The 26,531-nt window shown below is 47.3% G+C and overlaps 1 protein-coding gene across 7 annotated transcripts; it reads right to left on the minus strand.

Moving 5' to 3' along the window:
- Nucleotides 1–923: 923 nt before the first annotated feature.
- Nucleotides 924–26,248, minus strand: CARD19 (caspase recruitment domain family member 19). 7 transcript variants are annotated; one of them, XM_037386565.1, is made up of 8 exons: nucleotides 21,905–21,990; nucleotides 19,756–19,890; nucleotides 15,754–15,952; nucleotides 15,197–15,339; nucleotides 13,130–13,283; nucleotides 9,309–9,368; nucleotides 7,361–7,432; nucleotides 5,135–5,681 (listed from the first exon to the last, which is right to left on the minus strand). In XM_037386565.1, exons 4-8 carry the CDS (start codon nucleotides 15,305–15,307, stop codon nucleotides 5,569–5,571), a joined length of 510 nt encoding a protein of 169 aa, XP_037242462.1. In that variant the 5' UTR covers nucleotides 15,308–15,339; nucleotides 15,754–15,952; nucleotides 19,756–19,890; nucleotides 21,905–21,990; the 3' UTR covers nucleotides 5,135–5,568. The 7 variants fall into 7 exon arrangements, with proteins under 7 accessions (XP_037242459.1, XP_037242462.1, XP_037242463.1 ...); XM_037386566.1 differs by lacking the exon at nucleotides 15,754–15,952; XM_037386562.1 differs by lacking the exons at nucleotides 5,135–5,681; nucleotides 15,754–15,952; nucleotides 19,756–19,890; nucleotides 21,905–21,990 and adding exons at nucleotides 924–1,180; nucleotides 26,086–26,248.
- Between the last annotated feature and the right edge of the window lie 283 nt (nucleotides 26,249–26,531).

Consider the following 26,531-nt stretch of genomic DNA (forward strand, 5'->3'; position numbering starts at 1 on the left):
CTGCCCAGCACAGATGCAGGCACGGCCCCCCAGCAGTAACGCTGCTCCTCATGGTCCCCCCCCAGCAGTAACGCTGCTCCTCATGGTCCCCCCCCAGCAGTAACGCTGCTCCTCTCCCTCCTCCCCCAGACACCCACCAGTAGGAAAGGGGGGAGAGACTCTCGCTCTAACCCATCAAGCAGAGGCACTCCACGGGAGGACGAAGAGGATCTCTCTGGCTGACCAACAGTTGTCACAAGACGAGACTATCCCGCACTGACACGGATGACCCAGCTCCTGTCTAACAGTGTCTGATGCGCTGTGGGAAGGTGCCAAGGCTCTGGGGTTCCTCTTGGCCCCCGAAGTGCTGCAGCAGGGGACACGCACCCGGCTGCAGGTCAGCAGCTCTCCCTGGAGCTTCTGCCTCAGCAACGTGTTGCTTTGGTAGGACCCTCACCGCTGCCCATAGCCGCACCGGGGCCGGCAGATCCCCCTTCAAAGTTTACCCCCAAGAAGAGGCCAGTAACACATCTGTCTGCACATTTTCCTTACCTGAGATCCCTTTTTGGGTGGTCAAAGTAATCCTTAACATCAACCTTGTGTCAAAGTCACCTCGTGTCCAGAAGAGGTAGGCCTCCACGCGGGTCTGGATAGGCAATGACTCACTGCACTACCAAAATGACACAAAGTCAAACCTGAACCAAAAGACACACAGTCTTTGCACTGATGTGTCCTGTTTAACTTCAGATCACTAAATAAATTAGGCAGAAAAACCACAAAGAATTTTGAAAGTAGATGAAAACATTAAATACCCAAAACAAAAATTTAACCATTGCAGAACAGAGACCAGGAGGAAGCCAGTGGACAGAGAGCAGCCACAGGGGGGCAACACGTTCAGGGGTGCTTCTGGAAGGGCGAACAAAGCATTAACTGCAAGATAAACAGCACCATTTTTTTTTCTCAGTAAAGATTTTATTTCAATTTAATTGCCAGCTTCATCCCATTAAAAAAAAAATCGATTAATTTCTACAGAATTCAAGAAGATGTACATTAGGAGGAATTACAAAACACAGGACCGGTGAAGTACAGCAAAGTGTTATCATTTCCTAGTGTAACATCAACGCCGATTCCACAGTGAAGCCATGGCATCTCTCTGGAGTAACACTTGGGCGTACAGAACAGCAGTGAAAAGCATCCACAACTGCAAATTTTGACCAAATAAGTTTTCAATTTATTACAGTATCAGAAAAAAAATAAAAATCACAAGAAACAAAAAGAGTAACTTTGCCTCAGCAGCTTTGAAAGCGCCAGCCGGCAGCTATAAAGTAGCCCAGTATGTCCCAGAATGAATCATCACTTCATTCCAGCTCTGGCTTGCAGGCACATCGTACTTCACTGAAGTACTTTAAATAGCAGTCTGTCTTTAAATGGAATTCTGCTAATTCATTGCATGATCTGTCACTTCGCTTCCCAGCTCTCCCACGCAGATGGCCCCATCACTCTGCCTTTACTGTTTACGTGGTGGGGCCACCTGCACGCTCCGCCTGGGGGCACAGCGCCAGCTAGCCTTGCCCTCGGGTCGCCATCGCCCTGGTGCCACCACCACAGCAGAGGCAGCTCAGCTTGACTTTAAATCAAAAAGGCCACTCCCACGTACCACGACAGGGAAGGGAGATGATTTTTGGCTGGGTCTCGGAGGCCTCCAGCCTGGAGCACAGGGAGCTCACCCAGCCCCCACCCAGAGGAATGCCCACACGAGTCGTTCCGGCAGCAAAGCGGGACCACGGTCCCTGGCGTGAGGCACCGGCTGCAGAGCACAGCCCAGGCTGGCAGAGGAGCCAACTGCTTTAGAACCTGCACGCTCCCACCTCCGCAGACCACAGCCTCTCCCTGCTCACCTCCCTCCCGAGCGCCGCGTTCAGCTCCCCAGCTGATGCAGCAGCCGTTCAGCTCCTTGGCCCGTAACGCAGCACGGCCTCCGCGCTGCACGTGCCACCTGCTGAATTTCGTACCACCAGGACAACCTCCCCGCACACGAAGCAAAGCACCTCCCTGAACACCACCACGGTTTCAGCAGCAAACGCCAAGGTATTCCCGACTTGACAGGGAAGCTGGAATTCTGCAGCTAGACAGGCTCGTCCGACCCCCTACTTATTTCCAGTAACACTGCTTCCCGACAAGGACCCGACTCCCACGCAGGTACGTACGGGCTTCCTCCAGGAAACCAAGATGGAATTATCCCTTCAACTGCTCTCGGCGTGCGCTGCATAGATGTGATTACAGAGAAGTTTATTCCATGCTCCTGAAAGAAAAATCTTCCAAGAAAAAGAATGCCCCTCAACCTACGCACACGCCAGTTTTATAGCTAGCCTCACTTTCACTTTTTTTAATTGGTAACTAGCACTAATAAGGGAATAGATTATTTTCTACTCTTTGTTGTCAGGTCCTTTACCTGGCAACACTGGGATGAACCAAGATGCATTTTTCCTCTCTCCTCCCAGCCTTAACCCTGGGGAGAGCTCATCCTGGATTAATTTTCCCACCCCCACCCCCACCAAGAGGCATCCTCATCTCAAGCAACCTCATGAAGGGAAGAAATATAACTATAGCCTTCAGTAAACTCTCCTATTCCATACACTTTTCAAAGCTCAAGCAAGCCACTTGGTTTAAGGAACTGGGAGGACCACATGCTACCGCACCGCCAGCGTGCTCCTGGAGCAGTTTTATTGACCCGAGAGGGCTCCTGGCACTGCACGGCATCCTTGAGCCAGTAAGCGCAGCAGATTCTCACCTTCAGATGAAATAAGGCACCCGTAACTTCTGTAGGTTTCAGTAACAGCTCACAACAATTTGCAACTTGTTACTGAAAGGGTAACATGGCAAAAAATCTCAACAGAAAGAACGTGCCTAGCACCAATAAGGTCTCTGCATCTGCTTTAAAATGAGATGCGACTGCTACGATTACTATGAATAATGGTTTTTTTGTGTAAAATGGAATATGGTTCCTCTAATGAAGTTTCAAGGCTGGCTTTGAGGCAAAGATTTAAAACTCCTTCAGATTTCAGAGCTATTTTTCCTAGTCCCTTAAAAGGGGGCTGCTCTAAGAGGTAAGCAGCAGTGCAGAACGGAATATTTCAAATGTTACAAATTAGAGCTGGTTTGCTGGAGAAAAAAACTCAACCTGTTGTCACCTTAAACACAAGGCAAGGCAGAGAGAAAACAAGAGAATATTAAAGCACTTCCCAAGATGGAGGGCAGCACAACAGCAGACCCTTGTGTAACAAGGGCAGCAGAGCCTGGAGGTTAGGCAGTTCTGTGGGAAATGTGCTCAGCTTCATCACCATTTTCTCCCTAATTAAGAGTCCCTGCGGAGATCAGATCAAAGAGATGCAAGAGCCGGTGGGGTGGAGGCAGAGGCAAAGTCTGAATAAACCGCTCAGCTGGGTATTATTTTGTTGGCACGGCATCTCTCTTAGCGTTTCACAGGGCAGCAATCAGGCTAGTAAGTGCTTATCACCTCCCTCGGCCCACAGCTGATTTTGAGGAATGTCTGCCTGTCCGCGCAGAAAACTCTTCCGTCAGGCGCTGCAGTTAACCGGCGGAGCTGTCGGGACCGCCAGCTCTGCAGTCACACCAGCGGCTGCAGCTGTGGGAAAACAGCCAAGCCAGCGTGAACGTGGCTGGCGGAGACACCGTGCGCAGTGCAAACCCAGCAACGGGGAGCTCAGCTTCCCAGTCAGAATAAATACTTAACCAAACAGCTTGTCCTGACTTACAGTCTCGGCTGTAGTGTTATCCCTGTAGCCCATCCGATTTCACTTGGGTTTTCCAGACCAGCTGCACTCACACCAGCATCCGCCACAAAGACGCACCGTCTGTCCTGGAGATTTAACGTCACGAAGACTGTGGCTACCTCCGCGTGGGCTTGGCGCGTGTCCCAGCTGCACTTCAATGCCATAGGCAAAAACGTTTTATCAGAAGAGAAAAATCAGGGTCCTCTGAGCCCTTTTTCACCTCTCTAAGACATTTCCTGCACATACTCTTTGGGTCTTTCATCTGAAAATTTGGCCCTGTACCCAGCTCCTCCTCTGGACTATCGTGTGAGTGTTGTCCCAGAAAGAAATACAATTATTACAAGATTATTTGCCCCGGAGAAGATGATGACATTTTTGTAGCATGAATAAAGTTTAAAGCTGGCAGACAATTTTCAGTCTGTTTTGAGAAAAACCACTCCAAATGACTGAAAATTTCACATGGGATCATCCAGTGCGTGGTAATTTGTGATGCAGCTGCAACTTTTATTCAGATGACATTTGATTTGATCTGGAAATCTCTTCAGTCAGTGAGTGAATGAAGAGCCACAAAGCGTCTTTCTCACCGAGTACAAGGACACGGTCTCCTCCTCCAGCTCCTTATGCTCTTGAGCACGTAATTGAAGAACTATCCACTAAAAATGCAATTTCTCACAGCCAGTTCAGAACTACTGGCTTCTCCCTTCTGCAGGAGGAAAGCCATTTGTACTGAGCTAGGCAGGAGCAAGATAAGCAACCCCAGGCTGCTTCACCCGCAGCCTTGTCTCCCTGCATCTCCTTCACAAATTTTAGTCCTACGATGGTTTCTGCAAATTTTTCGGGTTTCAACTCACAGACGTATCATATCTCACAAATATATCATATTTTCAATGTATCATCATCAGATGACATTATGAACAACCTCAGGCTCTTCAGGTAAGCATACTTATTTCTGGCCATACAGAAGCCCCATGTCACAAAACTTAAGTCCCTGTAAAGTATCTCGGATTACTTCAGTTTCTTAGATATATAGAATGCAAAACATTTCACTGAAAAAGTAAAAGCTAAATAAATCTGAAAAATGTTCTGGGTAGTCTGAAGTGCAGATCGGACATCCCAGCCCCTGGGACCCTCCGCAGGCTGGGAACCAGTCTGCACCAGCTCCCGCACCTTCAAACCATGGCCAACAGCTGCGTGTGGACGTGAACAAGGCAGGCTGGCGTGAGGCACGAGCAGCAGAATTAGAAAACGCAGCAAGTACTAGGGACACACAAAGGTAACTGGCACTGATAAACTTCCCAGGTGCCAGCGCCCACCTGAGCTCAGGCAGCAGGTAGAAAGGATCTAGACAAAACAGACAACCCTGAGATGGAAATCCATTTCTTCGTAAGGCTTTGAGAGCATGTGGGGTTTTTAAGTGCTTTTCTTAAATTAATTCTCACAAAAGACAGGCTAGCATTCTTTAAACAGTTGTGATCCTTCATTCCAGTATAAAACACATATGCAAACATGGCTTAAGACCCATGATCACTTAAGATATAATTTTAAGGTTTGTATTAAAAATATTTTTTATCCAAATGATAAATATTTTAAAATAAGCATTTACAAAAATAAATGGTCCGTTCCATAAGGAAGGACATATATAGCTGAAATTCTGAATACATGTTGAAGCAACACAATTATTGATGAATCTAGTTAATAAAATCTTTGGTATGAGAGTAGAGTACAGTAATTTTCATGCACCGTTGTCTTCCCCTGGCAGGTATACTGTACAGACAAGCGAAGAGGCAGCTTTTCCTTAGTTTCTTGCTATGTCTTCCAAATACAACATACAAATATTTCTAACGTGTCTTCCTATGATAATGGGAGAAAAGCCCAAGATTCTCCTGGCTCTTCCTACGACTTTCGTATCTAAAACAGAATGAAGACGGGAGGAAAAAGAGAAAGTGAACACAGTTAAGTTTCATTCTAGCTAGTAAGCAGCAGCTACAAAAAATAAAACTCAATTTAAAAAATTACTCTAGAGGAAAGCCCATTTCCTTCAATATTGTATACATCAACTACCAAGACAGGAGAATGATGAAGCTGTTTGGATTCATGGCTGCAAGTTCAGAGACATGAAGGGAAGATTACCGAGTTAGGTCAGGGGGCAGCCACACACCTGAGCACAGCACCGGAGGGTGCAAGCCTGGCACACCACATCCAGGTCTGGCGGCCCTGTTACACATGGGGCATTGAGATACTGCGCTGCTACAGGGAACAGCCTCAAAAAGTGGAAAAAAGAGCCTTGGAACAAAAGACTCGAAGAGATTAGTTGGTAATTTTAGCAAAAATAAAGATGAATCGCTGACTTGAGGCACAGGGACCTCCACAGGGAGAAAATGTAGAATGTCAGCTGGTACAGAAACAAGGGGCTAAGGGGCTCTGCAATCTGGTAGAGAAATGCTTAACAAAAACGATAGGCTGAGGCTGAAAGGAGTTCAAACTGAGATGACGACGCACCTGCAACACTATGGACAATTAACTGGGATCAAGGGAAGTGATGGATTTTCTGTTTTTTTTGCTAACAGTCCCTGAATACTTTTCTGAAAATGCTTCTATTAAATGCTGGTGAGTGAATTTCATGAAGGAAACACATGGGTTAGCCTCAAAGGTCTAACGGTCCCCTTTAGCCTTAAACCCTGACTCCATGGACAGTCCAGTTGAGAGACTATGAAGGGTAACACAGCCCAGACTCACATCACCTGAGACGTCCATGAACTGGTGCTACTGTAGCCTACAGCTCTGGGGAAAAAAAACCAGGAAAGAATGACGTCCAACTGTAACTGCTGTGACTGGTTATGAGGAGCAGAAGGCACTAAACCAAAATGGAAATTGGATTCTGTTCCCCACGTGAAGACTGGCACTTCCCACAACCCCCATGAGAAGACCAGAGAAAGTGACACCTCTGAATCAGCCACTCTCTCCCCCTTGGATCTCTCCCACGAGTGCTGACTCACTGCTTTGCTGAAGTTGATCCATGTGGACACATCAACGCATTTTCTGCTAAGAGCTGTCGCTCTCACAGCCACACTGGGTGAGCGGAAGGTGGGATAGTGAAGAGGAGCAGGAGCTCTGCTCTGCTGGCTGTGTGAAGCAGGCAGCTTCCAGCCAACAGGGAGAGCTAACACCCAGAGCCAGCAACAGGGGCAATGGCTGCAGCTGCTCGGGCTCAGCAACAGCAAATCAAGCCAGCGTCCTCTGGCCCTGGCACTGGTCTTGCTTCAGCCAGCTCCCAAGGGATGGGGAAGCCAGGAGGTTTGGGCACGTCTTGTGACTGCTTGGAATCACGACCCATTTCTATAGCAACAGGAGCTCACATGACTACTGCCTTTAAAAAGAGCCCCTATTTGAGGCATCCTCTGTAGGCAAACTATCCATTATTTATATCTCAGCATGTCTGAAGCACAATTTGTATCCTAACCTCATTAATGAATAATGACACCTTGACCTGCTCTATTAAGTAAGCCATGTTAGATCAAGAGGCATGCTGCTCTCCCGCCCCGTGCTAAAGTAAGGCAACCAAGACAGAAAACACCGGAGTAGATTACCTGAGTTACAGCAATACCAAAACAACGCAAATCCTGCAGCAACACTAAAACAAGCGAGGAAAAACACTGGACCTAAAGAAAACATAAAAAGAAAGCCATTAAGACAGAACACAGCAGTGGAAGTTTAGCTCAGTTCATAAATCATCAGTTGCTATTAATATGCATAATTAAGTGTATTCAAATGAAGCTAACATTCACAATTATGTATGTTTAGCTAATGTACTATGAAGCACGTTTACTATACTGTAATTAATTTTTACTACAGTTGCTTTGATACCATTCACTGTTCATCTAGCTATATATCCTATGAAATTTAAGTGAAAGCTTCCTCGGATGTTTTGTCACTCTAAAACTTTGTGCAAAAATCCCTTTAAACGCTATAACAAAATACTAACCAGACTACTGGGACCTCACCACCCAGCGTAGCATTTTACTCTGTAAGCAGCCCCCACTGGGCCAACGCATTGCCTGTGGGTAAGAGACTGCTTCGTATGAGACTGCAGTCCCTTAGAAACAGGTTTTTAGGGGTTTGTTTTTTCCCCACAGATGTCCCACAAATTCCACTTTCATGACAAGAGCAAATATTCTTCTTTACAGTTCTGCTGGAAGCTGAAAAGCAGAGCCACAGGCACACCTCAGACAAATCCCCCACTGGAAAGATTTCCTTCATGTGCCTGCCTAGGAATTACATGCAGTTTATCGCTGACGTTCAGTACTGATGTTCAATAAAACCTATCTAATTCACACTTAGCCACAGGCAAAACCTCATAAAAATTTATATTGGCTTCTTTATTATTTAATATTCTATTTATATTTACTACTTCACTAGGAATACAGCTACAACTAAACTGCACCTGTCACTTTAAGGACAAACGTACTGCAGATTAACAGACTGGGGGGCTGCCCATGCAGAGAAGGGGGGAACAGCAAAGGAGCGAGGACCCGGTTGCCCCTTTGGGTGCAGGTCTCCCAACCCCAACGGGGGTGACGAGCAGCCGGGCAATCTCCCGTCTGAGGCCAGCTCTTTCATCAGCACGAGAAAGAACAGAAATGATTTAATTTTCTTATCTCCAGGCACCTCCTCTGTTCTTCCTGTACTGTTATGCTGATGTCAGCAATAGAGACGTGAAAAATCGGAATAGCACTTTGGTTCAATATTCAAAGTAACAACAACGCAGGCAAAAATATACATGGAGTGAAAATATACATGTGTTTCTGCCCCTCGCTTCAGTCGCCTCTCAGGGAAAACTGGCCAAAAGGCACAGCTCATAGCAGGTGCTTTTATTCTCTCATAACCGTACCTAAAGTACTAAATAAAACATTGGTGAAACTTAAATGATAAGATAGCTCGCTATCAATTTGGAAAATTCTTCAGCTTTCTTTCAGATCTTCAATTCCTTTTCAAAATATCTTTCAGTGAACAAAATATTTGCCTCTGTAATCTGGGCACTGAACAGAAGAAGGGGCAAAATTTAACACATTTTCCTAAGGAAAATATATTTTTAAATACATTAATCTGAAATGCATTTAAATTCACCCTTGCTTATCTTCCTTCCTGTCTTTGTTTTCAAATGTTTTATACTTAAATGGAAAGCTTAAAAAACTTTAAAAAGTGGAAAATTATATGCGCAATGACGCTACCAGCAGCTGAACAGACCTTACTATTCCATCATTGGCGAAATCTTAGGAAACAAAGAGTTTAGCTGTAACTGAGTAAAGATACCACTGTAAATATTGATTAAACTCTACAGTGTCTTGATTTTCCTGGCACTGGTTTCCTCAACAGCAGCTCAGTATATTTTCCTCCATTAATTCCACTTAACTTGTGACAGTAAAGACATCGTAAAACAAACTATTTGTTACATGAAAAGCAAATTACATGATAAAATAAATTGCATCATAATCTGAAAAGCCATTCCATCCGGTGACACTGTATGCATTTATTTACCCCTGTCATTTAGCATATATTTCTCCTTGTCAGTGTCTATCTCTGTGGAATCTGTGGTTTCTAGAAATAAAAGCAACACATGAGAAGTTAGTACTCAGCTCAGGCAAACCAACAAACATAATCAGCACATGCAAAATTGTGCAAAACAACGCATTTCAGAAAAATATCCGATTTTGACATAAAATATTAACCCCCTCTAAAGGTAAATAATTTCTATAGTTGAATCTGGGTTTATGCTGATTGAAGGAATATAGGTGCATAGTCATTTTAACGCAACTCTAAATAGCTGCGGCGGCACCTCCGCTGCGGTTGAGCACTAAGCACATGAGTAACATCACACCCGCTCCCCCAAGATCGGCGCCTGCTGCACGCCGGACACCTGTAGGGTCACACACACACAGAGTTCATTAACTAATTAATTATTTAATTAACACAGATAAACACCGTTGCTAATCCAGTGTGGCCACAAACACCCCCGGCCTGACGCCTGGCCGCTCTCCCCGCCCGGCAGTAGCGCTGGGCATCGGCAGGCGCACCCGGCGCCCGCAGCTCGCTCCGCAGCCGGCCGGGACGGGGTGCGGGCACGCACGGCTCCGCGGGAGCCTGGGGGTGCTGCCCCCAGCGCCCGGCACCGCCCGCGGCAGCCCCGCTCGGCCCCCCGCTCCGCACCGCTCCGCACCGCTCCGCACCGCGCCGGCTCCAAACAGCGGCGGAACAAAGGTGGGCGCGCCGCGCCCCGCACCCCCCGCGGATCGGGCTCCGGCAGCCTGCCTGCTGCGGGGCGGGCTGCGGGGGGCGCGGGGCGGGCCGCGGGCCCCGGGGCAGCGGGCGGGGCGGACGGGACGGGGGACCCTGTGCGGGCCGGCGGGCCCCGGGGCTGGGGGGCGGACACGACCCTGTGCGGGCTGCGGGCCCCAGGCTGCGGGGGGGGCGGGGGGCGCGGCCCTGTGCGGCCCCACCGGCCGGCGGCCAGCAGGGGGCGGGGCGGGGCCGCCCGCGCTCCCGCCACGTGCCGCGCGCGCCCCCCGGCGGCACCAGCGGTGCCCCGGCCCAGCGCCCCGCCAGCCCCCGCCCCCAGCACGGGCCGCCGCGGAACGGGGGTTCCCCCTGCCCAGGCGTGGGGCCGCCCCGGGCACAGCCCCCCCCCCGGCCCGCCGGGAGCTGCTCCCGGTACCGCCTGTCCGCGTCCCAGCAGCGCTCAGCACAGCGCCCCGGCCCGGGGGTCCCTCCTCTCCTCACAATTACAATGAGGGTATAATTTCTCTAAATGCTCTGTGCTACATCTGGCAAATGGAGTAACTGCTGCTAAGAGCAACGTTTGAGTAACCCAAACATTGTACTTTTTAGAGGTCTGAAGGATAATGCCTTCAACATTCAAAACGTCCCATTTCACTTAAATGAGAAATAACACCTCCTACCCAAAAGGGAGAGCTTTTCCTGAAGAATCAAATCGTTTGCAGTTTCAAAGTGCCACACAGATGCTCATCAACTATTCCATCCAGAATGCAGACATCTGTCTCAGTCACTTAACTCATAAGAAGCAACAAACACCCACACATCATCTCACCGTCTCCTCCTCAGGTCGATGTAAGGAAGCTGCAGGACCTCAGCGTGCAGTAGGATTTTAACTCGGCTATTTATTCTCATCATTTTGAGGATGGTAACGTAAGAGAGTGTACCCAGGTACAGAGAAGTTAATGACTTACGATGGTTACTGGAGTCCCCTTGCATAATGCCAAAGCAGCACAACAGTTTGGGGGCACCACACACGCTATTTTTTCTGCAAAGCGCTTCTAGCACGTGCACTGGTTACGCACAGTCTGCACATGAGAAGCCCCAACCCTGATTGGCTCCCCAAGTAAAAGCTCTCAGAAGTAACCACGTGTAGCAGGTGCAAGGACGAGATGTTTATGCTCCAGCTCAAATGAAAACACCGCGCAGACACCCAGCGCAGGTTCCCTTTCAGCTGGCTTGGCCGGGCATGAGAACAGCGCGAGGCAGCATGAGAGCTCACCTGCACAGCGCCTGCACAACTTCCAGTGTGAGCTGCATGGGTATTGGTCACAGCTGTGCTATTTCTAGCAGCCGGCTGAATCCAGACCCATCTATATGATCTAACTCAGCCGCATCTATATGGACGCGGTCAGGCCTCGGCTACTGTGTACACGTACGTTAAGATCCATTCTCAGAAATGGCTTTGGGTGTTACTGAACATTAACAGAGCTTAAACTCCTAAACCATCAACACAGGTTTGAAATTTTATTCTTAGTAACTACACTAAGACTTCTTAAGTTGATCTGAATTAATAAAGGCTGTCTGCTGCCTTCTAGGCAGGGTGGCAGAAAAACCTGCTGCTCTTGAGCTCTACCAGAGTAAAAACAACAGATCCAAGACTCTTTGATTGAAGAGCCTGCTCCCTCAAAGGGCACGACTCTGCAGGGGGAACATCGGATCAAAAGCACTGCCCTAAAGCTGCTGCAAGGCTGAATCAGCTGGGATTTGTGTTCACCTGAGATTCTGCAGCATGGATGGGCTCAGACTCCCCCAGTTCAAGAGGGTTCGGGTATGGATGTGGAGACCTGCGGTAACTCTGCAGCCTCCCTGCGAATGCAGCAGGTAAATGGTGTAGCTTCCACTGGTATTTATTTGTGGTGGGGAGATACAAACCTTTTCCTTCAAAATGAAAGGTGAAACAAAGCTAGACAATGCAGTATCTTCGCAGGTAATTACAATTTTATACGCCATATTCACTCCAGAAATAAAAGAGGCCTAACCTACGGGGTTTTGGTGTAACAGTTTGCATCTTACTGGAGTTTGACCCGCATGTCTAAAATTTCCCCTGGAACCTACCTGTGGGGTTTCTGACAACTAGAAATCAACTGACCGGTGAAGCATTAGTGCTGTTAAGATACTTTATAAGGATTTCTTAAACTGCAGTCCCTCCAGAGCTTCATTAACTTAAATGTGGGAGTTTTCCCTCAAGCTCCTCAAGTAATTTCAGTATACAGGATACCCGAACTTGTTTCTCATCCTTTTGGAACACAGTTTTCTCCAGTCCATTGGGGGAGGAAGAAGGAACACCAAGACACAGCAAGCATTATCACAGGTTGGCAACTCAGGCTGGATACTTTTCCTTAAAGGAATGAGCTCCTCTGCAGCACAGAACCAAATCTGTTTGAGGCTCAGTCCTTCTAAAGTACATACGTCTGTATCTGGGAGGCAGCTTTACAGATACCAGTCAGTCCTGTCAGCTGCACAAACAAGCCTTACATGATCAGTATCACAGCTCTTCTTTGACAGGGCCTGTGGATGTTTGTTTCACATTAAACTAGACACAACTAGGAGATTTATGGATTGAGGGAAAGCCAAGCTTCTGGGCCACCAGAGTTTTAAGCTTAACAAATCAGTGGCTTGTAATGTTCTTATGTGCTACGGATCAGAATCAACACAGAGGAAATAAACAAGCCGTTAAGAAGCAATGGTTATGAAAAGACAAATTGCACTTCATGAGAGTTATATTGCTGTTTTACGTGTTGCACTTAAACAATCAAAGAGTTTTGGACTGCCCACATTACTCAACAAGTAACAAGAACTATTCAGTCAAATCCCCTTACGGCTTTTGGAAAATTCAAATCAAACAGAATTCAGAATTATTTAAATAACCTAATTATTTAAATTAAGTATTAATCAAATAAAAAATAACCAAAAAATATTCAAATAACCTAAACGGGTTATTTAAATAACCCAAACCTCAACTGAAACATGGTTTTGTAATATACACATGAGGAAATCCACAACTCACAACTTACAAATCAACTTACTCAAGATTTTCCTGCTTGGCAGGTCATTATACAGTTGTTCAGCATTGATCTGTAGAGCCCTGTAAAACTCTTGACAGTGTCTGTCTCCTTTCTTTTGAAGGTGCTTTATCAGATCTGAAAGTCTGGTATGGAGTGATGCCTTTGGATTCCTGAACTGAAAGAGAAAAGCACTCATGAGAAGTGAGATCAATTTTACATCACTTGGAGATCAATTTTACATCACTTTACAGTATGCCTGGAGTGAAGATACGGAGCTTGGTTTTCACTTGCTAAAAAGAATGGGCCAAAAAAATGAGGGGAACCTAAAAAGGCCGTATGCGCATTGCACAGCCATCATCAAGACACCAAGCTCAATCTCATCAGCACTGCTCGATGGAGAGCATATTGCCTCTGCCTTCCCTCATTCTTTTTTCTGTCCTCATGAAGTGACAGCTACTCCATGTTTAATGTTTTCTCTGCATTCAAACTAACATGGTACTTGCTATTCTACAATTTGATTCTGACAGCTGTTGATAGAAAATATCAACAAATCTTATAATAAGTTTTTATGTCTTCAAGTTTCCCCTTAGTTGCCTAGTAACGATCACTCAAAAAAGTACTTTATGCTGCTTATGTTAGTCCCAATATTGGAGTGTTCATCATCCCAAGATTACATGTTTCATTGTTTCCAGCACAATTAGCTGCTGCATACCCAGTGCAACATGTACAAACTCTCATTACTCAGGCAACACAGCAAGAGGCTGCAGAAGAAAGTACTTTCATTCTATAGCCCAAACCATGATGAATCTTTACAAAGAGAATGAAAACGCGTACCTAGCCTTACGCACATCAAATGATTTCAGCTTACCTGGAAAATGTCCAAAGCCATTCTCAGAAAGCATCATATTTCAGACCAGTAAAACAGATAACCTTTGTGGTATACTTTGTTGGGATCAATTCCTGCTCTAGGGGGACAGGAATGCGATATACATTATACAACACTCCTTATTCTGACAAAATTCCCACAAGGTCTGCCGGATATAGCTGAGACCGTAAGCTTCCTCAACACTCGACAGAGTTGACAGAAACTTGCCTGGACCTACATGAAAGCAGTTTCTTCCAGTCTGATATGTGCAGAAGTCACAAACTATGTTTCACTGATTCTTTATGCATTTATTCTGATCCTCTTGAGGGAATGAGGTGATCTTTAATTGTGCATGTCACACTGTTTATCGTAACTGAGCAACTAGACTGGCTCAGCTGATAATTTAGCGCTGCTCTACACCACCAAAACACTATTCTGAACTCCACGGAGTTCATTTATGACAGAATTAGATCTATCTTTCCTAATGTTAAAATACTGGTATGTCAAAACCCTGAGCCTCAGGCAGTCAAAAAAGTCAGAGGGCAAGTACGAACAGTTATTAGTAGGGCTTGGGAAGCTTTTAACTGACTTTAACTTTCACTCCACATAAGTTTCAAAGATCTTTCTCCCTAAAAACAGCCACCCATTTTTGAAAGCTTCGTTCCAGGGAGGGTAGCCTTCCTCCGTACACAGCAGCACCACTGGAAGATGTTACTAACTCCATTCACTTCCCACAGCTTACAGGTGGGACTCATGCTCCCCTTCTGTACCAATACTCAAAGAGTTATTGATCCCATTAATCAGCAACTAAAACTGAACAAGCTAATATAGATGATTTTGTGGACACAGCTGGATACGGCACAGATCATCTGACATGACACTCCACACTGCCTCATGTGAGGAAGCAGGCATGCAGGGCACTTGGTCACACGATGGGTGCAATCCTGCCCACAGAGTGATTGTAAGAGTCATGGCAAGGACCGTGGCATTAAGCTGCTGCTGAAAAAGAGTGCCCTCTCTCAAAACCGCTTGGCACAGGGAATGTGCCAGCCCTGTGACTTCTCCTCTGATACGAGATCCCAGATACAACCAGTCAGCAAGTAAGAGGTGAGGAAGACCGGCTGCATGTGGCAACAAGAGTCAAGTGAGGAAGAAGGCAGCTGAGCTACTGACCCGCAAAAACAATGCAACATTCAGAAATGTAGTAAAATTCATCAGATTACCTTTTCTGCTTCTGCATTGGTAAGAATTTGGGGGTAGACTCTGTTAAGCTGAAGAATAATTTTATCAACCACTTGCTCATTCAGTCGGCTATTGCTTGTAAGAAAATACATGTCGTGTTGCAGCCGCTGACAATATGACTGATCTAGAGAGAAAATAATACAAAGAACAAACCACAGCAGTTACTTAGCAAGCCATTTTTAAAATCTGTAAATTTCATTTTCCTAACAGTGGTTAAACAGCTGAAATAGAATTACCACCATCATAAAACTTCAGAAAGCTGAACTATCTGTTAGGGAAACACAAGATAGCCACGTGCTTTTAAAGACCCAGCCACTTAAAATCCCACACATCTGAACTCCTGGCTGGTCACTCATGCCCGCTCTCTCTTTCCAAAGGGAGAAGGTTCTAAGTTACTTAGATGTCAAGCACTGACAGATATTTCATCAAATACAGTCCTAAAGTCGTTAAATCACTGAAGATAATTTTTCTATCATTTATGAAGTCAGATTATGGAGTTTAAAACTAATGCGTTTTATAATTTTTTTTATGTAAATACCTATTTCATAGAGAGAGGTTCTCTCTGGTGTAGATGTGGGGTGGGGTGGGACGCAGAGAAGCTCACACAGCCAGGCAAGGCTGAGGACTGACCGAGCTGCAGTGATCTGGCCCTAACATCACCCAACGTTCCAAGAGTTCGTTGCTGCCTTTGGTCTGTCGGAAGACTTCAGCAACTCGCCCAGCGGAAACCACCCAGACTGAAACAGAACCAGACCATCAGGAACGGCATCTCTGCCAAAGAGCCAGGATGTTTTTTAGGGTAGAACTTCTGCCTTCGCACAGGAGTGGGGAGAAAGAGCATTCAAAAAGCAATACATTTTCACCATGGAAGTACACTCAAATACACATACAAGTAAAACGCCTTTTTCTACTAACCCAAACCTCTGCCAATACACAAATCCAGACTTGCTACTGTTTTAGGCACCATTTCCAATTTGGCAGCAATGGATTTTGCAGGAGCACAGCCTTCCCTATAGCTGCTTGACTACAGTCCCTAGATTAAGATACAGGCACAGACTGTTTCCACGGGTTACTGTGCCCTTATCAGATTTAGAAAGAGAATGTCTATGACTGCATCTGAAGTAAGTGTTAAAATGTCAGCACAGCACTGTATAACCAAGCAGCATAGAAAACAAAACCAAAACACCCCCACCCCCACCACATTCCCTGTTTAAAGCAAATGCATAGGTCTTACAGCATTTTGGCTATCAGAAAACACATAACCGTCAGCCCTTTGTGCCCTGCGATTTAGAGAAGATAAATAAAAGAATGAAGGAAAAGAGCCAGAAAACTCTGGCACGATGCACTGCACCTATGCACAGCCCTTTCTATATCGAGATGGGGGGCAGGGTGGTGGTGGTGTTTGTGTTACACTGTCCTTTCCCTGTATCTGTGTAGCACTAACAGTACTGACAGGAAAGAGCTCAGGAAAAACTCCCAGTTTGACCATCACGCACTAATAACTTGTCCAGTGCCAGTGTGCCTCCTATTCAAACAAGAACACACAGCTATTGATGCTGCATAGAGAGCTGTGATTCTACCGGCACAACAAGATTTCAGTTACATTCTTACTTTTTATACAAACACTGTATTATTTCCACGGCTCACTGTCAAAGCAGCTTTTTAGTGTACTGCCAGAAACATATCGCCCTGACACCCTTGCTGTGCAACTTCCTTTTGTTGCAAGAAGTTCCGCGTTATCTCATTCAGTGTGATTAAGCTTCCCCTCTTCAACTCACTGGCATGTGCTAAAGGCTGAGGCAAGGACCAGGAAGCTGAAGTTGTGCCTGTTCATGCAAATACTTTTTGGGGACTTAAGTGCCATGCTCCCTGCAGCTTCCTCCTTCTGCCTCAGCTACATGATTTGTAGTGATTCTCAGTGTCACCAACAACTCTGTACCTTCTGCAAACTTAAAACCCCATTCTTTAAACCAGGTTCTTCCAGCTAGGAGAGCAATTAAACTTCAAATAACACTACGACATTCAAACAACCACAGCAAGCAGTAAAAGCATGACAAGGATCCAGTAGAATTAGTATACAAAGTAAAAGAAAAGTTTCAAAGTGTCATCTCCCTCGCTGCCTCCTGCTCTGTTGCTGCCTTGTCATTACCAATGCCTGCACAGGCAGCACGCAGAAGTCTATTAGCAGCAATTACAACAGTGAAGTTAACTGTGACCAACTGAAGACTGCATTTAAGCCAACATCATTTTCTGAGCAGTCAGGAGCACTCCATGTCCTTGCGGCACTTTTCATTTACACACACTCATTCAATCATCACCAGTCGTACCTGTCACCGGAACCCTGCGCGCTGGTGCACCATCTTGCAGGGCGTAAGCCTCTCTGAGATTTCAGGGGTGGCAATGCTTTCTTCCCATCTAAGCCAAAAGGTAGAAGCGAACATGACCACGCTCTTGGCCTCTCTGGCTACTGCTAGATTGTGCCTGCCAAGCACAGGTCTTATGCCTGGCTCTGACATCTGCAAGATGCTTCTCCCATCCTCTGAGATGCTCCATTTTTAAGAGCCACCCATAAAGCAGTCTGCCTTCTCCCCACTCTCACAGAGACATTTCACCTGTCTGCACCTTCACCTCCTCCAAATTACTTCAGTACATTAGGATGGTGTGTGCAAGGTTTAAAATTTCTGTAGAGCAGTTATCAATCAGCGCAAAAGTATCTCACCTTTCCAGTATCTAACCTCTCTCTTCAGAGATCTTTCATGTCTCCTCTAACTCTGAGGAATCTTTGCCCAAACCACACAAGGAACCAGCTTCAGGCTTCTGGTAGACCACAGAAGTGGAACTTCCCACTGACACCGCCCACCAGTGCAGAATTGTGCCCCAGCTACTAAATTTAAAGAAAGCAAACAAAAAAAGCCCCACCAATGCCAGAAGCCGGAGCATGGCACTTTGCTTTGGAGTGATAAGGGTATCTGGAAAGCACACGTGTGCATTTGAAGCCACCACATGATGCTCTTGGACCCAGCTTGCCGCAGGAACTCCGGCAGCTCTGTTATGGCAGAGACTCACTCCCATGCACCAGGTATAGATAGATGGTGGCACTACGAGGTTTTATTATCACCGTACACAAGCAGCAGCTTTTTAATATTGAACATGCCCATTATTTAGATTTTAAAGCAACAGAAACCCCAAAGCAGGTAACTTCACGACTGCAGTAAGGCTACTGATGTGCTGTCAGGTTTTAAGGATTTAAGGAGTGGTTGTCTGGGATATTTTGCATATCCACCTTTTATCTCACTGCCTCAAAGAGACAACAGTTACTGCCAGGAAAAATTTAAATCTTTATGCTAAAAAGACTTTAAGCGGGAGTAACCCCAGCATTAAAAGGACAGTCATGCTGTTAGCCAGTACCTGCCTAGAAAGTTCAGAGCAGCAAAACAGGGAGACCAAGTCAATTAACCACAGCTTACGGCACAGACGCGGCATTGCCAGGCGTTCTGATGCCCTCAGACTGCAGGAGGATTGTATCTAACTCTGAATTTGTGATTTGATGTTACACCTTCTCCTCCGCTAGAACATTAATCTGACTGGGCTTAACCCTGTTTGCAGGTTTTGGACCCAGGCACAGGTTTGCTCAAGCACGCAGCTGCAGTGGAGGAGTGCGCAGGCTTCAACACAGCTGGAGGAGCAGTGGACGGAGCTCAGCCTCACTGAAGAGAGGGAGCGAATACAGCTGAGATTGAATACCACAGCAACGAAGCTGACCTAAAGGTTGCTTAGAAAAAAGTCGATATTTACATTTCCTCCAGGTAAGAAAAACTTGTCAGACACAGACAGGAAGCTCAGGAATGGTCTTTGACAGTTGAGAAGAAAACATGACTAATAACTTCATGTTACTGCCTTATAATTACTGTAAGCCCACGACACATCACACACGCCTACTTTTCTCTCTTACCCAAAGTACAAAAAGCCTCTTGCATACAGCATATGTACACCACACTAACATACACAGCCTGCACCTGACCGCACACACGGAAGGAAAGGAAGTAGACGTATAATTAAAAAATATTAGAGAAAAAGCAAGAGATTACTGGTTATTTGTAGCCAGCAGCTCCTCAGACAGAGAATAAAATACATACAATCGGTGATGATAAATGCACAAGCAGCAAATGACAGAAACAAAGCAAGTCAGTCATCATTTTTCACCTGCAGGTAAAAAATTATCACCCCTGTGGCAACTCTTTGTAAAATGACACAACTCTATTCTTCCTTCCAAATGGACAATTGGGTTTCTGACAACAGCTGCCAAACGACCCAGCCACTATACTAAGTGCTGGCATTTTAAGGCTGCTGAAATATATTCTGCTCTTGGAGTAACAAGGCTCATAAAAAAAATCTGATCGTATGTGACCATAAGGTGCCACACTGTCTTCAACAGCACCTGCAGGAAAAATGGCAAAGACGACACAGCCACTCTTCCCCAAACTCCTTCTAATTTAATAGCAGTGTGTTCACAGAGAGTTTTTCAGAGACAACTCCTTACCTAGGCACCAGCATGCCAGATCCTGGCAGCAGCCAGTATGTCAGACAAGCGCTGTGGTGTTGGCACTCTCGTTCCATGTGCCTGTGGTGAGCAGTCTGGCCCCTGAAAGGTGTCACTAGCCACCGGCACAACGCACTGATAACACAAAACATAACTTTCAGGTTATAGTGGCTGTCGAAAAACCCTTTGTAATTTTGATTCTGCTTAATTATTATAAACATAAAAGACTCCACGTTATTTTCTGTACAAGGGACATCAAATGGGATTTTGTCTCTTGCAGTCCCCTGCACGTGTTTGTCTACGATCTACTTTTGCTTCCTTTCTGGATAAAACCTAGGGACCTGCCACCTTAGGCTGGGGTCTGCATTGCCACCTCATGTTTATATGAATTTTTTTACATGAATAAATCCAGCTGCATTCCAGATTCATAGGCTGGATCAGCCCCTCCTCCCTAAATTGCGACATGGAACCACTCTCATCCACACCTGGGCTGGCCAACCACCTAAGTCAGACAGGCAGACTTTTCCAATTAATAACTCCCCCAGTATTTACATAGGGACCCTTGCTACTGTCACTGGCACCACTGTATCTTTATTAAGAGTTTCATGTTTTGTTTGTTCTCCCCTTAAAAGCCTCCTTCAATTTACCAAGCAAACAGACGGATCATCACGAGCGTAGAAATTTCAAGACACAAACCCTCTGGCATTCTCCACAACAACACACAGAAACCTCGACAGTATGTGCTGTGCAAACACAAGCTGCAACTTCCTGTAAAACTCCTGGATGATTTTCATAAACTTTATAAAGGCAATGTGACAACCAAAACCTTGAAAACATGTGACCTGCCATTTGTATGCATCCCTATGAACTCCTTGCTGAAGCATCCCAGGAAAGAGATGAAAAAGCCTCTCTCAACAAAATGCAAGCTTAATGCTTATTTAATTTGGGGGTTTTCCCTTTCAAGAGCCCAAGAAAGGGATGATGAGGATTTAAGAAGGAATCTGACTGCAGAGAATGGTCTGGGGGGATCAGATTGCACTGGTTACCAAATGCACCTCCAGTGACAAACAACTGCTCTTCTCCTCTGGGCTGGAAGTGGTGATACAGAGGTGAAGGACCACTTGCCACCGTCCGCAGCCACACTCACCCACTGCCCCCGGACCGCGCTACTGGCACGGTAGTAAGCAGAAGTCAAGAGTCCATGAGCTGCTGTCAAAGAACCAGAGAATCGTTCAAGATCAAGCTCAACCATTAACCTAAGGGTGCCAAGTCCACCAGTAAACCGTATCCCTAAATGCTGTATTTACACGACTTTTAAATACCTTACTTTTAAATAAACCACGTCCTGGGCACCCTGTTCTAGCACCTGCCTACCCTTTCAATGAAGCAAGTTTTTCCTAATATCCAATCTGAGCCTCCCCTGGTGCAACTTGAGGCCATTTCTTGTCGTATCGCTCGTTATCTGGGAGAAGAGACCGACTCCCACCCTGCTGCAACCTCCTGTCAGGCAGTGGTCGAGTTCAGTACCTCATCTTTATCTGCAATATCTTTCAAAAAATAGAAGAGAAAAAAATAATAAAGCAGTGAGCAAAATACTAAAATGCTCCTGGTACTCGAGTGCGACACGATGTTACACACGTTCCCAGCCCTCCCAGCTTCCTACGAAGGCGGCTACAACAACGGGGCCCTTCAGCAGCCGGGAAAGCTCCTGTGCACCGCAGGCGCGGCGGCGGAGCCCCCCGGGCAGGAGCGGGGACCCCCCGAGGGGCACAGGGCGGCCCGGCCCCCGCGCCCCAGGCCACGGTACCGCCGGCGGCCGCGCTGCGGACACACCCCGCCCGCTCCCCGGCCGCCACCGCGGCGCCGGCTCCCACCCGCCCCCGTGACACCAGCCGCCGCACCCCGGAGCGCGGCCCGCGGGACCTGGCAAGACCGCGCCGCCGCCCCGGGGACCCCCGGCCGGGCCCCGCCTCACGCAGCTCGGCCTTCGCTCTGCGCTGCCCGGGGAGCGGCCGCGACGCCGCAGCGGCCCCCGCCCCGGCCCCGCAGCGAGGCGGCGCCGCCTTCGGAAAGCGACCGCCTCTCGGCCCCGCCGGCGAAGTGCCCGGCCCTCCCTGCCGCCCCCGGGCTCCCGCCGCCCCGCACTCACCGGCCATAGCGGCCCCGGCCCTGCCCGGCCCGCCGGCGGGCTGCTGGTCTTCCTGCTGGGGATGGCGCCGGGCCGGGCGGGCGCGGCCTGCCGGGGCGGGGCGGCGGAGCTGGGGCGGTGCGGCCTGCCGGGGCGGTGCGGGGCGGCCTGCCGGGCCCTGCCGGGGCGGCGCGGGGCGGCCTGCCGGGCGCTGCCGTGGCGGGGCGGCGCGACCTGCCGGGCGCTGCTGGGGCCCTGCGGTGCGGTGCGGCCTGCCGGGCGCTGCCGGGCGCTGCGGCACGGTGCAGGCTGTCGGGGCGGCCCCTCCCCGGCCCGGGGCAGGCGGTGCGGGGGCGGCGTGGGGCAGCGGCGCGCCCGGGGCTTCCGCCGCAGCGCTTCGTGACGGGCCCGTCGCCCTGACCGCCCCGAGGCCTCAGCGGGCCCGTGTGCCCTGAGCGCATGCGGTGGGGCGCGGGGCAGCGCGGGGGTGCGGGCCGAGACCCGCATCCTGCCAGGTTTGAAATGACCGATGCCACAGTTCGCTTTTACACACGTACTCAGAGTGACATCATACACACATGACCTCATACACATGTGTTACGTCATACACGTCACACATATGTGACATCATGCAAGTACACGCGACGTCATACAAATACACATGACCTCATACACACATGTGATGCTATACACCCCATGATGTCATACAACCCCTGTGACATCATATACACATCCTGTGGCGTCATACACACCCCATGGCGTCATATACATCCCCTGTGACGTCACACCCCCATGACATCATATATACACACCCATGATGCCATACACATCCCACTGTGATGTCATACATGTCCATATGACGTCACACTGCACGTGATGTCATGCACTCCTGTGACGTCATAAACACCCCATGACATCACACACAACTGCTCAGAGTATGTCTGCATTTTCATCACATCTGTGTTTTTCTTGTGCCGCAGCACTGTACCCATTTGTTTCAATGCAGTGACGAAGTGTAACGCAAATTTAGCAGGTAGTTGGAGCAGTGACAGTGTCTCTTAATCAGAGAAAAACTTGCGTTGAAGCCTCTAACTGGGATATATTAACTTCAAGAGGCAAGAAGTGCAAGGAAATCTGTACATCTAAAAAACTCCCATTTGCACAAAAATTAATCAGCATTTAATTACCCAGCAAAGTAAGGAGGACAACATGCATTCCTAGGAATGAATGCTGCAGAGGAGTGAAGCTGAACCTTAGCTTTACAAATAGTGGTAAAGGATGGGATATATTATTTAATACTACAGATATTTTTTTTCACTGCAAAATCTGCTATCTTGTTAATATGTTGGAAAAGGCAGATTTCTAGTATAGCGAAGACAGAGGGCGATTAGTAATTGTGACTTGTGTTGAAACCATGATGAAAGTGCTTATGTTGAAGAGGGACAGAGATCTTCTGGAGGGATTAAAATTACAGTAGGCAAAGCTGAATCCAGATTGGTACATAAAATGCTTCAACCACACAACTGCCCTTGCACAGACACCTCTTAGTAGCAGTTTGCTTCTGTTAAGCAGCAAGCCCCCAAGCACCAAGAGGTGCCCTTACCCAGGAAACAGCCATTGTGGGGATGACCGCTAGTCCACGAGATCCTGAAAGGTTTGCTCAAGTTTGCCTCCGTGCCGTCTTAAACCAAGCATGTGGAAAATCTATACCAGTGTACTGGGACTGGATAAACAGAGAGTAAAACGTACAGCCCCTCGCTTTGGGTGGTGGTCTGGTGTCTGGGAAACTTGCAGCGCTGAAGCCACCATGGCCCAGCTGACGGGCTGGGACTTCTGAAGCCCACAGGGTAGGCATGAGTTGCCAAATGGGAGGTAAGAAAGGATTTAGTTTAAGACTTGACTTTGCGCTTGGGTACATGTTGTACGCCTTCTCGTGAGAGACAGCTCCAGCTAGCCGGGGTCTTAGAAAAAATGAAAAAAAGAGAATTTGCTGGAAGTTTGCGAGTGCTGCCACTTCGTGGTCTCACGGAGGAAGTGTCACACCCAGCACAGCCCCGGGTGGTGCTCGGGGCTTACCGGGCGCGTTGCTAGCACGTCCTGGGGCAGCATTGCAGCTAGCAGGGCTAGACACACAGACCTCAAGCTTTCTTCCAGTTAATTTCTTTCTCTGATACTCTCGCCTTTGTTTTCAGTGTCTGGCCTTCCCTGCCAGGGGGGAGTTTCTAGCCTGGCAGAGCTCTCCAAAGACAGCAGCATCCCACCCCAGCACTGTCCTTGCCATGACTCCGAGGAGCTCATCACGGAGAAGTTCCTGGTGAGCACAGCCAGAACTGCTGTAACTCACGCAATTATAGCCATCACCATTAACAAATGAGATACCTGCATCCCCACTTTTACTCTTTAAAATGTTGGTCTATAACCCTGTACTACAAATGAAAGCAGCTTATTTATCTCTAGAAAGGGTAAGAACATGGGAAAAAAACCCTCACTGGAATATTTTTAGTATTGTCAAGTGCTGTGACATTTATGGTGCGTGTCCTTGGGAAGACAGATGAATAGAGTATAAACATCCTGAGTTTATTCCATTTACCCTTAGGAATCCAGATCTTCTGAACAGCATGAAAAGAGATTTTTAAAATTGTTATTATTGCACATGGAGACCTTGATCATGCCTGTATCAGAGTGCTTTCTGGCAATGTATTGTAGTAACAGAAACAGGCACCTTATGGAAAGGAGACTGTAATTTTATAACTCCTTCCATCACAGTTTTCTAAGACTATTTCATATATATATATTAAAATATCACAGCAGAAGGAGTTGCCTAGTACTAATAAGCAGTGGTAGTATGGCATGCTGAGGATTTCTTTTTATGACCATTTTATACCATTGTGAATTCACTGCATTTTGTGCTCTGCTAAAAAGTTTCTGTGGAATTGCTACCAGAATCTAAACCTCAAAACTGAAAACCTAGTAATCTTAATGTGACATAGACTGAAATCTCTAATATAAATCTTAAATGTTTTTTAGCAGACAGTGTTTCCAAGCACTGTGAGTGAAATGGAAGTAAGTGGCAATCATTCAGGAGTGCTGCAGCATAAAGTGCCACATTGCCTGGAGATATTTTTACCCTATAGGCTCAGATAATGATACAAGAATCAAGGGTTAAATATATCACCTCCTCATGCCCATGACAGGCAAGACTTCTGCAGCCATATCACTGTTAGGTTTGCCTTGGAAAGACAGGTCCTCAGGGAGTTGTCCGGCCACGGCAGAGGCAGCGGAAAGGGACGGCCATCCGCACGCAGGGGGCACGTCGCCGGGGAGGCACACACTTGGCCAGAGCTGGGCCACCAAATCCCCTCCCACGGTACGATCCATGACATTCAAAGAGCACAGCCGGATCGGGTGGACATACGCTCGGTACTGGCCACAGCGATGTGCCGTATGCAAATGGCACTGCGAGACCCTTATGGTCTTTGAGGCGAGCAATGCTGATTTTCACCCTGCTGACGGGCCGGGCGGCACTGCGCGAAGCCCTCGCTCCCTGCTGACGGCAGGTATGCCATGGGAGCACAGCCCAGCTTGCTTCCGAAACTTTTTCATTTCAGATTTCTATCTCCTGATTTAGTTGCTAAGCTAAGTGGCCTGCCCAGCAGTGTTTTATTTCCCAGTGTCTAAAGGACAGCAGATGTATTTTCTGGTTAGCTAATTGCAAAAGCCATTGCTGTTTCCCCCGAGAACCGACTGATTTGTTTATTTGAGTGAATTATTTGATTTACTAAGTATTACCCTTGTCCTGGCAGCATCGGCATGTAGCGTTTTCTTGTTTTATCAGTTAATTGTTAAATCACAATATGGTTTCTTATTTTCCCACAGCTGAAGAGGACTGGATCTCTTTAGGAACAAATTAAACCCAGATAGCGCAGGCAGTTTCTTTAACAAAGTCCTTCTTTGTGTTTAAGAAAATGCAATGAAATAGTTCTTAAAAGCTCAGATTACGCATTTAGTTCCCTTCAGCAAGTTTTAGCTAATCATTTATAAAAACAGACTCTAAGAAGGAAAAAAAAATGGCAAGGCAGCAACCGGCTGGCCACTCCCGTCCGAGCCACTGCCCCTCCTGGCTCTGCACTTTTGTTCCAGCAGATTCGGACTTTTCAGACCGGTCATTTCGCCCAAGTCCCTCATTAAAAATAGGCACTTACATGTCTTGTAGAGCATCATCCATAGGTTTCACAGGTTTGTGCTGTACACGTACAGCGGCAGGGCAGCCGGAGTGCTGTCCTCCTTGCCTGGATGAGCAGAGGTCACTGGAAAAGTGAAAGTAAACTGGGAGGGAGCATGTCCGGCTGCATGCCGCCAGCGATGGCCTCCCGTGTGTGCCAGGTCACGGCTGCAAGAACAGCCCCCAGCAGTGCCAACGCGGACTGCTCCTCCACCCCTGGCAGCCAGCCACACTTTGCTGTTGGTTTTAAGGAATGTGTAATCAGCTCTGAAACCCAAGACGTTTGTTTACTCGGAGTTATGGGATAATTTTTTTTTATTTTTTTTTTTGTGCTAGTAATTTCTAGGCTTGCTTTGCATATAGAATGGGTAACTTTCCAGTCTTATTTGTCTAGTCATATTATAATTGGTATAACCACCTTTTATT

This window comes from Falco rusticolus, chromosome 4 (assembly GCF_015220075.1).
Source record: "Falco rusticolus isolate bFalRus1 chromosome 4, bFalRus1.pri, whole genome shotgun sequence".
NCBI classification, from domain to species: Eukaryota; Metazoa; Chordata; class Aves; order Falconiformes; family Falconidae; genus Falco; species Falco rusticolus.